The sequence below is a fragment of the Columba livia genome, chromosome 3 (assembly GCF_036013475.1).
Source record: "Columba livia isolate bColLiv1 breed racing homer chromosome 3, bColLiv1.pat.W.v2, whole genome shotgun sequence".
NCBI lineage: Eukaryota > Metazoa > Chordata > Aves > Columbiformes > Columbidae > Columba > Columba livia.
In genome coordinates this window covers 52,614,231-52,630,314 of record NC_088604.1, presented here as the reverse complement: position 1 = coordinate 52,630,314, position 16,084 = coordinate 52,614,231, and the positions used below count along the sequence as shown (strand labels likewise).

Below are 16,084 nucleotides of genomic sequence, written 5' to 3'. Positions count from 1 at the left end.
GAAGCCTTTCAGCCCCCATCAAGCTCAGACTGTCATAGTAATTCAGATTGAAGGTGATGCATGAATAAATCACTATGACTCTAAGATGAAGGGGCAAGTATTTTTCAAGCTAAACACACACAAAAAAAACCCCACATTGTTTTTCATCCCTGATGTTACCTTGTCTGAGCTGTTTACTTCTTTGTACATGCATAACCTCTGATACGCGTTATGACAATCTCCTAGTAGAATAAAGTCTATCTAGCTGAGGTAAAAAATACAGTGAGATGCATCACCAGTCCTGTCAACAGGATCTGTAGCATTCTCCTGCATCTTGGTGGACTCTGCAAATGGTAAACTCACCTTTCACCTTGACATAATGCTGTGCTGTCTACAATAGCTGTGTATGTGTCATGTGTACAGCCCACCTGTTTCAAGACTTTCAGAGATCAGGGAGATGCCTTATATGCACTGTACCTTTTAATACTAAGCTTGTGCTGTGATGTTTCCTGATCAGACCTGAAGCCTCTGGAGCCTGCAATCTGGTCTCTCAAATTCTGTATCTCTGGAATGTGATTTTGGCAGGAAATGTGATATTCAGAAGACAGTGTGTATGGACTGCTGAGATCTGCACAAAGTTGTAGAAGGCCTGAGGGGCATCCAGTCTCTCAAAAAGCATAGCAAGACCATTTATCTTGCAAAGATCATGAGGTGCCCTCATGAGGTGTGATTGCTTGGCAGTTTTCACCGAGCACAGTTGGGTTATTCTTTTTCCTGTAATTGGTGGGTCAGGTATATCTAGAATGTATATCAGGTAATGTAGTGCCAAATTCCACAGCAGCATCATGCTATCAAGTCTCGCTTGAAGCTTATTACACCTGACTTCCTGTGCACAGCTGACTTTTATCCTCCCAAACAGAACAATAGATCTTTGCTTTCTGATTTCTCTAAATCAATTGGTTTTCTGGGTGAGGTAGTTTTTCTGACTGTATTTTGTAGTTGATTCTGCAATAGTAGTAATACAGTTTGCCTCCATCACTTTGTCTCATACACTTCTAAGCAGCCCTCATGCTACTGATGGATGGATTCTGGTTACAGCTCGTACTTGTGTGAATCTTCAATAGGTACAAGGGTTTGAAATACTACTACTACAGTAGCCTTAAGTCAAGGCAGGCTCTGTGAGCCTGTCAGTCTTTTAACAGATGACAAAGTTATTTACATGCTTACATTTAAGCAATATCTTAAATACATTTATAAATAGGACAATAAAGTGCATGAAAAATCTCAGAATGTCACTGTAGACCTGAAGATTGCAGTGTAATTGAAAATCAAAAGATATTTCTTAGAAGCTAAAATAATTTCAGCCCTCCAGTGAAGCAACTGCTGTTTGGGGCACCAGTTCTTTCTGTTAAGTCATACAGATATTAGATGTTAATATTTTTAAATTGCCAATCGTAATTTTAAACCATTACAGAGAATTAGGGTTCCAAATGATAATGGATTTCGTTAATTCATTCAGCTACCATACGTACTGCTTAGTTTCCATACAAGAAAGAAGCACATGCATGTACATTCAGATCAGGTCACTCCTTTCTAACATGTATATTTTTCTAAATCAGAAATGAAGATAATTTCACTAGTAATGTGGAAAGACAAGTGCTACCTGCTTGGGGCATCTTCATCCCTATTAGAGAATGCAGAAAGTATTTGTTTTTATTCAGAGTTACACTGTCAGTCATCATGATAGCTACCTTTTTTTTAAGGGCCTGGAACCTACAAGGGTGCAGCATTTGTGGAGTTAGTAGTAACCAGCAGAACTATATTCATGTAATCTGACACGACAGATTACAATTTGAAATGCACACAGTCACAGTAATCATCTAAGGCTGATGAGGACCAGAAGGAATAACTCAATTGTTACTGTCATAATAACGTCTTAAGTTTTTACAATTTACTGTCTAGTTCCTTTTATCTTCAGGGATGCCTCAGGTAATAGGGATGTCTCAGTGCAAGAACTTCAGGGCAGGCAGTGTATTTTTGAGTGTGTCACACCTGCCACAGCAGGGTTTGTATCTTCATTATACCAGTGCAAGGGATTGTCTTCAATGGTACAGGGAATACAGAAAAGTTTTAAATTCCAGACATTTCAAAAAACTGGAAGAAAGCATCTAAACTCCTTATTACTAAAGACTACAAGAATAAACCATATCTGAAAATAAACATACCAACCAGCAATTGTACATCATCTTGCAGAAGAGCATTATTTGGATACTTACGCTATTCCTTTTGATTCTTAAATATTCTAGTAATTGCTTGAATCCTTCCAACCAATTGTGTGTGCTATTAGGGTGGCTGAAAAAGGGTTATTTGCTGAGATACCCACCCAAATTCACAGGAAACATTGTCCTTAACAAATTACAGTTTGACTAAACAGGAGCAGCAGGAGATTTAAAAAAAAAAAAGTCCTAAAATCCAAGATAACAGATGGTAAATCTCAAATTGCATGCTTTAAGTAACAAGTATGTGCCTTGAAAGGAAAAGAAGCTCACACCTAAAATTATACTGTGCTGCCTGCTTTCACAGGAAGAGGACATTTTTGGACTTTTTTTTTTTTTTTTAAGAGATACTTTTTTCTTTTTACTTCATCTAATAACAGTTTGGTTCTTAAGCTGCTGTAAAGGGCACTTCATATTTGGCAATCTGGATATCAGAGATGAGGACATGGCATTATTCCTTCATTTTGCCTGAATGTTTTAACTTTCAGTTTAATAGTGCTTACAAAGTAAAGGGGGAGGGGAGAGAATATGTATACTTTAATCGGGTTTGGTTTAGATCACACAGAATAACACATTAAAGAAAAAAGGCAATTACTTAAAAATAGTTGTATTTATATTCCACAATTTGCTCAAATACTGTTTGTTGGGTTTTTTGGATTTTTTTTTTTTTTATAAACTTTCTACAGGATGTTTCAAAACAAGTTCTTCACATTGCTTGTCAACTATGTACTTATGGAATTTGAGGGAAATAGTTCTGGTTATTTTTACAGTTTAACACATGTACAGTACCAAAACGATGGTGGTTGGTCACATGCAGTCCATATGAGATTCTAACATAACATTTAATGAATTCTCTGACGTTGACCACCCCTTTGATGCTGAAGGTAACGCATCTGTAGAAAGCAGTGACTGTAGATTTGGGTTACTGCTCTCTGCATCTTCCAGTTTTTCAGTGTTGTCCTCCCAATTAATATGGAATCTTGTGACTCTGGGATTAGATGCCAAAATATTCCTTTGAAGCTGGGAGAGAAGAAAATATATAGATTATGTGACATGTACATCTCAAACTGGAGTTCATGTACATATACATTTTTTCCCTTTTATTCCCCATAGCCTTGTATGTGTAAACCAATTTCTTTAAAAGGAAATTAATATAAATGTGTACCTACAGCTACTATCTATGGATCAGAAACATGCTTAAAACACACCACATGTTCATTTAGTTTAATATAGTCCTCAGCAAAATTAATGCTTTCTTGAGAGGATATTTTAAAGTGTTCCATGAGTCCAAGCCTGTATGAGAATCCTGCAAGTGAAGTGCAAGTGTTATTCTACCCAGCTTTTTGTAAAGCAAATTACTACCCTGACAAAGACTTTGCAAACCACAGTACTTCATAAGATTTTGCATCAACTTATGGTGATTGCAGTAGCTGTATCAATTCCATCAACTGTCTTCACTGAAGAGTACAACCTTCCCTTAAATTAAACTACCATGCTTTAGATGGATTTTACTAACTGAATTTTAATTTGCCTACTAAAGTTTTAAAGTAAAAACATTATTTAAAGATATTAATATTGTGGCAGTGCATATGCCTAGACATTAGTCATATATTTTACACTCAGGACTAGCCTTCATTTTCCTTTGAAAACATGTTACATTTATGTATGCAGCAAAAAAAAAAAAAAAAAAAAAAAAATTAAAAAAAATGCTCACTTTCCCTTAATCTTTCACCATTTTCAATATAATATATAGTTAACTCTAGAGGACAGCAACTTACTGCCACTGGCCACTCGTTATCAAATTAAGACTGATCACAGGAAAAGTTTGCTTTGGTAATAATGCTGATTTTGTTCTCCAAGGAAGTGCACTCTGATTAAATATTTCCCAGCCCCTTATGCAAACTAACAAGACCATTTATTTTTTTGAACATAGCAGGGTCTATTACCCATCAATTACAATTAAATATGCTTAATAACCTTCTATTCTACTTGTATGTTTAAATTCTGTCCAAAGTCCCATTAAGGACTTTTTATATAAATACAGGATAGCTTTTGCTGTTATTCTGTCCTAGAAGCAGAGCTAGCATTTTATGTAAACAAATCAGACAATCAAGACAAGTAGTTCTAGGCAATTCTAAATTCAAGTGCTTAAAGGCAATCAACATTCTAATATTCACACCTAAAATAAGTATATGATTAAAATAAAAGGAACACATTATCAGTTTTAGAATCCTCAAAATTAACAGCAATTTCAATTTTTGAGAACATACTGAGCATCCCTGAAAATTAAGTTAAGCATAGAAAATCATTAATGACTTCTAAAAACCAGCATACGTACCATATCATTCTAGTTACATTTGAAGATCAGTTTCAGGTACTATGGGGATTATCTCTGTACTAGTCATTACAGTACATGCACTATCCCATTCATTTCTTCATATATCTAGTCATATAAAGCATGCAAACTTGACAAATAACAAAATTTTCACCATCACACAACTTTGGAACATGAACATGTACACATGTACATCAGCTTTCATAAAGAGAAAAACCCAACTCCACAAAATCTTCCATGAAAACAAGCCTGGATGCTGTGTATAACCTTGTTGGTTTGTACACAGTCTGCCTGGGTAGAGTACTTCACAGGATTTTGACTAGTTTTTTGATGTTTGATCCTTCTCTTCAAGGCATTAGCTTTCAAATAATTCAATTTCACATAGTTTTTAATTCTAGTCCTGGCTTAATTTTTACTATGAAGGATATACATATTTTTTTAAACTTAATCTGTATATTTCCTTGGTCAAGTTGTCTACTGATCAGGTAATAATTTGAGCTGCTCTTACCAGGTTACCCATCTTCTCCTGTTTTATATGTAACTTTTCAGTTTGTTACAAATTTGCAGAAACTGCAGCTCTAACACTAGAACAGCTGGATAACAACTGTGTTAAATTAAAACTTAGTTCCAGGTTGACTGTCCTAGAAAACTCATCATTTTGTGTTTCTCAAGGACAGAACCACTTTGTCAATAGTGGTGCTGGTAGAGAGAACCCAACAGTTTACTGCACACAGTCAGTGTAAAATAATATAAGTCCAGCTAAGGCTTCAAGCTGGTGGAAACTGTTGCAGGTTTCTCAATGTTCTCCAAATTTATGGTAACTACACGGTACCTGTAAGTTTGTCCCCTCACGTCTTTTCCATTATTTGATGCCTCATTCCATGCACTTCAGGGAATGACTTAGGCTTTGGCTTTGTTACTTAAAAACCTCTTTCTGTAAGCAAACCTTTGACATATGACTAGAACAAAATGTGCCTTACCTTAGAAAAATCTGGCTTTACTGGTGGATTCTCTCTCAGTTCTGTTTCAGTATATTCATTGTTTACATAGTAGCCGACTCTAATAAATTCTTGACCTCGATAGGTGCATGTAATTAGCACAACTGTTACACCTACTGCATCTGCATCTGGAATAAGCCCAGGGTTAGGTGCATCAGCCTAAATGGGAAAGGGAAAGATACACAGATTAAAAAAATTGATACTACATGCCTATCTAGCAGATGAATTTTACATAGTATGTCTTAGCAGCTGAGTAGTGACTGTATTTAAAATTGTTCTTCAGGTAAACCAGAAAGAATACCTGCTTTCACTACAACATAACCCTGAATTTAGGACACTATCCCACTATGCCCTATTTAGAATACAGTAATACTGTCTGCTGACATTTCTTATGAGTGATTAGACAGCTTTGATCCAAACCTTCTTTTAAATATATGAACAGCAAACTGTTGTTTGAGTGAGTGTACAAGCATCCCTCCAGTTCTACAGTACCATTGTTCTCCAGCTCATCTTGGTAAACTAGTAGAGCAAGAGAACTTTTTTTTTGTCGAATTGTTCTGTATGTGTCTTTTTAACAAGACTAGAACCTTAAAAATACAGACTGCAATTTATACTTCAGCAACAGGGACATGCTACAGTGAGGTTTGAGCTGTCCCACGGATTTCTAGGAAAGGAATAAACTACTCTCACCTCCTTCCACATACCTATGTTGGTTAAAACATATGCAGTTAAATGCATCATCACTCTAAGACACCTCAGATATTTTCAGCCAGGATGCAACCCCAGTAAATAGGCAAGTCTCAATCTTCCTCAACCTCTTTACTTACTGTGGCTCTGTATTTATTAACAATCAATAAAATTTGCCTCTTTAAATGTGGCTTACATCAGTCCATTAAAATGCTTCCTAACTACACATTTATGGATAAAATGTGATGCCTCATTCTGCTGTAAGATTTAAAGTAACAGCAATCTAAGCATAAATGAAACAGCTGCATATTTACAATTTTACATGAAGATCTGAAGCCAACAATGAACACCTGTGTTGAAACTACAAGTTGGTAGTACTAACAATGTATGTCAGAATGGTTCAGCTGAAATGAATCTTGCCTTACGACAGGGGATGAGTGGCATTAATTCCTACTGGCCCTCTCATAGCTACTTTTCTGTAGTATTTATATGCTGCAGCACTGTGATATTTCAGAGCTAGTGGTCACGCATCATTGGCTTCTGTTCTTGGCTACTTCAATTCTAATCCTTCAAACCAGTCTAGCTTTTTATAAGATGCTGTAGGCACTTTGCAGAAGAATTAGATGAGTCAGACCTCTAAGGTACAAATACACTAGCAGGAGGAGAAGCAATGAGGGAATCAGGTAGAAAACAACTTCCTCCAGCCCTGAAGGGAGCAGAAAATGACCAAATAGCTTTGCATCTTGCATAGGGGAATGGAAAAGATGACCAAGGCATAAGACAAGTGTAGAAGCTTGAAGAAATCACAAGAACTTTCAACACAGATGAAATCACCACTTTTATTCAATAATTTTATTCTAACAGTGCCCAGAACCATTTGATTACTTAAAATTCCACAGTGGGCAGTTATAAAATAATATATGGCAAAAGGACAATTCCATTTAACCACTCCATGAAACTCAACTTACAACCTAATGTGGGATTTTAGTTCTCCCAGGCTCCCATTGTCATTTTGTGGCCTGTAATACTCTGCAATACAGTTGTAAACCCAAGGAAATACTCCATTTTAATCCTACTTAACCATCAAGCATTGATTTGCAGACTGGAAAAAACACTGAACACCATTTAAAACAAAACAAAACAAAACAAAAAAAAAAAAAAAAACCACAACAAACCAAAAAACCCCACAACAAACCAAAACAAACCAAACACCCTGTTTTCTCAAATTTTGAACTTCCTGCCTTGGATGTCAAACCTCTTAATGGCCCAGGAAAGACCTAATCATACACAGGTGGCAGTGGGGGAACAGATCTTGGTATGACCAGGTGATAAGTGAGCAGTTGCAAGCAGGTATTTTGGTAGACAAAAAGAGGCAGTAGGATTAACTTTTGCATCAAAAAAAAAATAAAAAAACCCCACTGTCTTAATATGCCATTTTAATGCTAGAAATTATGTAAGAATTTTATGAAATCACTCAATGTATACATTGTCTTGAATTATCTTGCTTTTCCATGAGATACATTTATTCATATAGCTATTACTGCAGAGAAGCTAAGTTAGTGTAAGGTCATATCCCCACTTAAAGACAGTAAATTATTTATGTGCTTATATTCTCAAAAATAAGTTTCTGTGAATGTATTACAAATCCCCAAGTGCATAGAGAGAAGGAATCAGGTTTCACTACTGTATCTTGGTATTTAGAACCAAATAGGCCAAGCTGTGGGCTTTTAATAGTGAAATATTTTTAAATATTTAGAGTTTTGTTTGTTTTTTTAAAAAAGCTGATTGTGTAAGTCTGAAAAGCACAATAGGTTTCCATCTTTCTGTATGTAAGGCCGATTTCCAAACCTGATACAAAGCTGCTTTTTGACAGAGACAGTTTTATCATCCTTGGTATTTTATCTGTGCTGTACTCCATTTTAGTTGCTGTTTCAGCCATTTCCTATTTAGAAAAAACTACAGCATATTTTTAGGTGAAAATTTTTATATATCTCTGTAAAGGTCCTCTCCCTGTGCTGTCCCTAGTGAACACAGTTTGTTTTCTTTACATTATACACCTCCTGCAGTTCTGTGCTTTATCCCATCATGGCCTTCCCTTTCTTGTTCTCTCCATCTCCCGGGCTGCCTCAGTGTGGTGGATAACAGCTTCAGTCATCAGCAAGGGCTTATTGCAGCACTTTGGGTTTTGGTGGTCTCCTGTGTACACGTTAGCCTAGTTCTACCCTCACCTGAAATCCAGTGCTTTAGAAGAAACCTAGACCAACAGTACTTCCATAAGAAATAAAAGGGATATTTTATTATAACACAGAAGGGTTACTGACTCTCTTACAGGACCTATTCCAATCTAAGCAAAATATCTACTTATCTACTCCTAATTTAGCTGTAGTGTCATTTATAACTGGGTTACAATGCATAAGTCCATCGCACAGATGCTGAAAGGTCAGTAAATTTGGTTTTCGAGGCCTTCCTAATCATACAGCCAAAACACACTTTTTTTAGGCAGCTGCCTCCTGCTCCTTCCTATCACCATCAACAACGAAATCTTTTAACCTAATTTAGAACACTGCATCTCTTAAATGAAAATATGTAGATGCCAGCTGATTTATCTGGATAGAGTGCTACAAGGTAGCCCCTCTGAGGGCAGAGGATCACCCATTTCTGACCAATTAATGCCATAAGCTATAATAGCTTGATAATAGAAGAACAGTTAATAAATGTTGCATTTGTTATGCATCTGCTTTATCTGTAGTGTGGAAGAAAACAGGCCCAGCTCCAAGAACAAACAGAAATGTTTCAGGACTGATTTGCACATATGCAGTTGATAAACATAACATCCAGCCTAATCCTTTTCTTTAGCCTGTCCTGTAAGAAAATAGTTTCCTGGAACTTAGCGGATTAATCAAGATGCCTCACAAATGTTGATGTTATTTAAAAACAGTTACAGTAACTGTGAGAAATAACAGAAAGTATCCATAGCACATTTTTTTTTTAAATGCTCATACTCCAGGTTGCATTTGCCATTAAAGTTATGTATAGTATTTGGGAAAGTAGCATGGTTCTTATACAATAAGCCGTACTCAATTTCAATCTGTTTTTTCTGCTGATAGATTTTGTTCTCAGTTTACAAGACAAATGTTAGTATTTGATTAACAGAAGAAAAAGTGAGCTAAATCATAGTTCTGATTTAAAAAACAACCAAACACACCCATTTCCCAAAGACAACAAGCCAGAAGAGCTTCCATAAGAATTTAGGCAAGTCTGGTTTAGTTTTTTTTCCCCCCCTCTCACCAACTTAAAATGAAACCAGAACAGGCCAGTAAGCCATCTTAGTGCTGGCTCTTTCTCCGTCTTCCTTCCCTTCATTATGCCTTCTTAGTAACTTCTGGCTTTAACAGCAGTATTTTATAGGACTGTCACATACTACAGAGTTTGTTGGACAGTCTTAATCTACACATGTCCCAAATGCCTACCATCTACCACTGGAATTCTGTCTTATTTTACAAATTGCTATATTTTGTTGTGATGTAGCACGCTTAGCCAAACATCATGGTTGAATATTTACCCTGCCAAACAGAAATTAACTCTTAGTTGCTCTGGCTGAGTTTTACAATGAATTTGTTGGCCTGATCTTCTGAAGATGTTGTCTACATTAACCTAGTGCTCCCAATTGTCTGAAACTGCCACCAGATGCGGCAGAGCTAAGTCTAATGGTGCTGGTGTAAACCAGGTCACTGGCACTCTTAATTACTCAGTGATTTCTCTCTAATTATTGATACTACAGGTGACAACATTACCATGGAAATATCAGGGGCAAGAAATATCAGTTCATGAACAGATTTAAGGGAAGGTGTATCATACCTGAAGAGCTAACTGAAATATTTTTCGAGCTTATCATTATTTTTTTCAAGTGCCTCTTAGTTCAATACAGTAATCTTAAAAGGGTTTTGTTAATTGTTTAAAGAAATAGTTAGATCAGACTTACCTGAAATACAAACATGTGTCTGCCGGCAGGAACAGGTCCTACTAAAACAGAGTCTAACACCTGATCGTATTCTTCACTTTCAGCTGAACCCACATAAATTATTTTCCATTCCAAATCTACAGCAAAACAAAACAAAAAACATAATTACAGTTAAGGGCCTTACACCCTTGCCTATCCAGAGTTGTGTAGCCTGAAATTGCTTATTTGACAATGGGCCTAAAGGAATAAGGACCTGTCTTCACTGGGGAAATTCATCGTCACGAACCAGACCATCCCACCATCTCTCTCTAGTCAGTACCACAGGTATCCCTCTGTTTTCACATCCAGATTAATTTTCAAACTTTATGCAGAGGACAGGGCCCATTTACTTATTGGGGAGCTGTGTTCAGCATCTTCTGAAACTGTGCTGGAATGGCCACAGCACAGGGGTGATGCCTGTAGACGCCTATAACGCACTGCATGCCTTGAATACTGAGTCATGTCTGAAAGAGAAACTCCCACCTTCCACAGATACACCTCACACCTTAAATTATACAGATCATGGCAGGTAGTTAATGGAATTAGAAAACGCATTGTGTAAGCACCAGGCACACTTTGTGCCCCCATTCCTTCACATGTAACTCATGTAACCTGAGAAGTACGCAAAATTGCGATAGTACGATTAGATCATAGTCTCATTGAAGATATTGGTACTTGGATTTTAACCACACCCTGAAATGGAATTACAGGAAAAAAAAAAAAGTAAACATAATATTTTGCTTCTTAAAGTAGTGCACCAAAAATAAAACATTTCTTACAACTCATCTTCTTCTAATTCACTCTCTCCAGCACAGGTGTTTGAAAGTTAAAACTGCAAATTAGCACACATTAACTCTTCCTGGGCCAGCTTTTCATTTTCACTTTTTGATTCAAAAACACATGCATAGCTACATATATAGAATTAATCTTAAGAGGCAGTTTGGATTTTTTTTAATGAGAGAAAAATCACCATTACAGAAAACTATGACCAAGTCTTTTTTTAAAAGAAACTGTTGCCTAAAAACTGTACCCTAAAAACCTCATGGTATATTTCGTATTTTTTTCTTTAAGAACAATGTCCTGATTGTCTATGCAAACGCACACACCTGTACCCTATTACATTTACTTCATTACTATGCTCTGGAAAATCTAAAGATCTGCATTAGAGTTGCTTGATGCAGGAATGGAACTTAAACATAGAAAAATTTAGCACTTAAGCAGAACTTAGCTGCTTTAGTATTGCAACTCTCATTAATGAATTCTTCTTGCTTATCACATTTAAACCCTCAAAGCTGACATTGATGTTAAGTAACATAATTAACAAGGCTTGGGAAGGGATTTTACTCTTCTGTGCAGCACAGCACAGTTGGCCATGTACTGTATCAGAGGTATTTATTTACTTTGTAAGCATGTATTATGACCTACTGCCAGTACTGCAGGCTGCTCATCCAGGACAATTAAGGACCTCTTTTGTCAGCATCTGAGTGTAAGCTACCACTTACAACAAGAAGTGAGGACTTTTTTTTTTAAACTACTTATTACACTATCCTGTGCCATTTTGCTAGGAGAACAGTGTGAAGTTCATTCTAAACCAGTTGTATTTAGTCCTGAAAAACAGACTTTCAAAAAATAAGTTTTAAATTATACATGTAATAATAGGTTGATCCAAATGCTGTTTAGGTATCTTGATACAGAATAACAACTTTAAAAAAATAGAATTCATGAATTTAAGGTCAGTGGTAGACAGGACTGGCTGAAGAGAAAACAGCACAGTAAACAGACATATTAGCATGTGAAAGTTAAGGCAAGGACAGCAAATCTTTCATCAGGTATAAAAAGCCTATGTTTATTCTTATTTTTAAATGCAAAAGATAACAGTGCTCATCCTGAATTTATCCTGTAGTCTTAACTTGCATTTAGGTGGGGGAAGGGAACCAAGAATTTTGCATTAGACCATCTACAATTCTTCTCATCCCAAGTGTCCAAGATTAACTAACGTAAATCCAGAGTGAGGAGCGTGCCACATACAGCTGTGCACAACTGAAAGGAGAGGCACACCACCTTGTGCCACAGCAGCTGACATCAAGGGCTCTGATGCTGCATCTCAGAGGAGGCCAGACTGACCAGAGAGATCCAGTCAGCAGCCCGGAGATGGGCAGCTATGCTGGGGGCAGCTCCGCCTAAGGTGTGGGTCGCTTGTAGAAGGGCAGGATATAGCGCAGAGGCCTAGAGGAAACCGCAGGCTCAGCCCTGGCTTCCTCTGAAGTTCCCGCCAGCGCCACCGTCCCTCCCCAGGGCGGCGGAGCGACCCAGCCCCTCCGCGCCGGGCGCGCTGTCACCAGGCCGCCGGCACGCACAAGCGAAACTGCTAAGGAAGCGGGCGGGAAGAGCCAAGTTTAACGTCAACGACAGAGAAAGCCTGCCAGGCGCTGTCACCCGCCGACTCCCGTTCTCCTTTTGCCCGCCCCTCCTTCGCCCCTCAGGCCGCTGGGGCTCCCTGGCAAGCGGGCGGCGCGAAGACCCCGCCGGGCCAGGCAGCCCCAGCCGAGCGGCTTCCTCCTCTTCCCGGAGCGGCAGCCGCTCACTGGCCCTGCCGGCGGCCGCTTGCCCTCCCGGCCCGCCGCCGCCTCGCTCGCCTTCAGCCGCGCCGTTCAAAACTCCCGCCCGCGGGGCGACGCGCGGCCTCTCGGGGCGACTCCCGCAGCGAGCGGCGGCACGGCCGGCCGGGGGCGGCGCTGCGGAGCGCGGCCGAGGCGCAGGCGGTTCGCGGCCCGCCCGGCTGAGGGGAAGGCGGGAGCCCGCCGGCGGTGCGGCGCGCCCCTCGGCGGGGGTCACGGCCGGCGCCCCAAACTCAGGCTGGGGGTCCCCGCGGGGCGGCTGCAGGGCGGCGCCGCCGCGGCCGCACCCCCCCCTCTGGCGGCAGCCGGTAACTTTCGAGTGACTTCCAAAAATAGTGGCTGGCGGCCGGCCCCCTCCCCCACCGGCAGGGCTCCCGCAGCCAACGAACCGTACCGTACCGTATCGTACCGTGCCGTGCCGCCGGCCCCGCGCACCCACCGCGCCGCGGCAGCCAGCTGCCGGCAACCGGCGGCGAGCCCGCCCGCCCCTGCCGCCCGCAGCGATTTAGAAAAAAATCATAAATAAAATTAAAATTAAGTATTAAAATGGAGCGGGAGGCCAACGAGGCGCTCGCTCCGGAGCGCTTTCCGCGCAGCGAGTAACGCCCGGGCGCAGCGGCGCCGCTCCCCGCGGGGATGCGCGGCAGCCGAGCCCGGTTAACCCTCTCCCTCTCGCGCTCCCCCCCACGCACACACAAAGCTGGCAACATGGCTACCACCACTCAAACAAGTTCCTCGCAACTTGCAGCTCGGCTCGCCGATGGCGCGGCGGGGAGAGGCGGCCCCGGCTCGGCGGCCCGGGCAGGCGAACGCCGCCAACTTTCCCCGCCGGGGCTCGGCTCGGGCGGCTTTTCCGCCGGCGGCTCGGGCGGCTGCGAGCACATCCCCTCGGCTCGGCACGGCGATGCGGTGAAGGAGAAACTGTGAGATTGTGGGAGCAGGCCTGTGCAAAGTTTAAGCCTCAAAACCCCTGGAACGAAGAGCCCGGGGTTACAAAATCCGTATCGGGGAAAAACGTACTCACCTTCCGACAGGTCCTCTATGCACTCAAATGTGATTTCGAACTGGAAAGGATTGTAGAAAGGAGAAGGATTATCCAACACCACTACATTGTTCACCTGAACCTTTGCCATATTTTGAAAAAAACCCAAACAATAGGAAGAGCGTGTTCACGCCACACAATAAAGTCCAGTGTGTTGGTTTTTTTGCAAGGCACACACCCCCGTGCCAGTGTCTGAGCGAGGCTGCAGGGCCGCGACTTGCAGAAACTTTTTCCCCCCTTTTATTTACACCAGGAACACTCCACACTGTTCGCCGCTTTCCTATTCCACTAAACTACAGCCCATTCTGCCCTGCTCGCCGCCAGCGCCCGCGCGGATTGGCCGCACGCCGGGCTAGGGCCCGCCTCCCCGCGCGCGGCCGCCCCGCGGCACCAAGATGGGCGCCGCCGCTCTTGCTCGGCCCGCGCCGCCTCCCCACAGCGCCCCCGCCCGGCGCGCGAGGGAAAATGGGCCGCCAACCGCCGCGCCGCGCAGGGAGGGGCGGGGCCGAGACCGGCGGGGCGGGGCCGGGGCGGGCGGGAGCTCCCCCGAGGCCCCGCCCACGCGGGCTTCGTTCGTCCTCGCCCGTGGGGCTCCGCCGTGTACCCTGCGGTTGTTTGTTTTTTAGGCTATTTTAATTTATTATTTTTTTAATGATTATTCCTTTTTCTGTGCCCAGAGGTGGCCGGAGCGACGCGGTGACCCGGTTTCGCCAGGGCTGGGTGCTGACGGCTCCTGGGTGCCCCTCAGGCTGGGGGGCTGCTTGGCGATATTTGGCTGGGAAGCCCTCCCCAGGGGAGCCGTGCTGTCCTGGTCAGTTCTCACTTCTTGGGCAGGGGTGGCGTGCCAGGAGGTGGTGTGATGGCACTGTGCTTGCTGGGGTGCCCCCTGGATAAAGGGGGGGGTGCTTGGGGTGCGGACGGGCTGTCTGCACAAGCCAGAGTCAGCTGTGAACCCACCTTGCTACAGCCGGAGCGGCTGTGCGTGACTTCTACGCAGCCATGCTGTCAAGAAGCCGTCCAGTTGCTATATTTATAAAGAAGGGCTTAGGTAACACAATAAACTGTGCAGCCGCATATCCCTGTGCAGCAAGAAGATGAGAGAGAAGGCCATTTGCGTGGCAGCCAGAGGCCCGTGAAGGCAGCCATGTTGTGTGGCACAGGAGCCTCTAGAGGAGCCCATCTTGTGCTTGCCAGGCACACGGGATGTCACAGTCTGATACACACCTGATCCGTTGCTTGCCACACTGTTTAATAACATTCTTCACATCTGACACAAGGTTAGAGGTTATTTTCCTTTTTTATAATTCAGCTATGTGATTCACTGCCCAAGTTGTTCAATGCGGAGTCTGGGAATCCAAGAAAGATTTGACGCAGTGGAGGAGATTCCTCACAACAAGCTGAAGTATGTCATGAGGAAGCATATATTTCCAATAAGTTTTTGCTGGCCATTTGTGAACAGATAGCTAAAATAGCTCCTGTGGTGGGCTGCACAGTGATGAGGCCTCCGCAGCCTCTGCTCCCTGAACCAAGGGAACTTAGGGGGGGAAGATTATTGGACAGGTTTTGCCATGGCATTCCAGGAGATTTTAGGCTGGTCACAGCTTGTCAACTACTGGGATATTTTGAGCTGAATACTGGAGTGAAAAGGAAGGGCTAAAGATAGAGAAGAAGATGGGAAATAGGGAGTAGAAGGCTTGAAAGGAGCTCCATATACTTGATAATGAGTGGCTGTTTTCACAGTTGTGCGTAGTTTTTGATCTGCCATGCTCCTGGTTTGTATCACGTAGATTTACTGGAAACCCCTTCCCTCCCACCCCCTCTCACACCCATTGCATCCTTTGGATTTTCATTTTTCCTTTTTGCTTAGAGGAACCCAAAATCTCATAAAGAAATGTAATTGCCTTAGTTTAAGGTGAGAATTTGTCCCCAATTCCTGGGGCCAGGAGTTCAAAGACACTTGAAATAATATTTTATTTCTAAGCTTTGTTTTGCAGCTGCAAAGTATTTGTCTGTTTTAGTAGCTGGTGTGGAGGAGGAGCTGAATGCGTCGATAATTTTGCCGTCGTTGCATTTGTCCTAATTTTCAATTTGATCTGGCAGATTTAGTCTTCTTACTCCAATCTCTCTTGTTCAACTAACAAAGTCACTG

At 42.0% G+C, this 16,084-nt stretch overlaps 2 protein-coding genes across 4 annotated transcripts in view; one reads left to right on the top strand and one right to left on the bottom strand.

The window, feature by feature from the left end:
* MCM9 (minichromosome maintenance 9 homologous recombination repair factor) overlaps window positions 1-16,084 on the top strand; it is a 47,492-nt gene that overhangs the window by 17,028 nt on the left and 14,380 nt on the right. The gene's annotated exons all lie outside the window — the stretch shown is intronic.
* Window positions 2,778-14,387, bottom strand: ASF1A (anti-silencing function 1A histone chaperone). Of its 2 annotated transcripts, none has more exons than XM_005507463.4 (4): window positions 13,918-14,387; window positions 10,258-10,373; window positions 5,571-5,747; window positions 2,778-3,275 (listed from the first exon to the last, which is right to left on the bottom strand). In XM_005507463.4, exons 1-4 carry the CDS (start codon window positions 14,024-14,026, stop codon window positions 3,063-3,065), a joined length of 615 nt encoding a protein of 204 aa, XP_005507520.3. In that variant the 5' UTR covers window positions 14,027-14,387; the 3' UTR covers window positions 2,778-3,062. The 2 variants fall into 2 exon arrangements, with proteins under 2 accessions (XP_005507520.3, XP_064912830.1); XM_065056758.1 differs by lacking the exon at window positions 13,918-14,387 and adding an exon at window positions 13,303-13,769.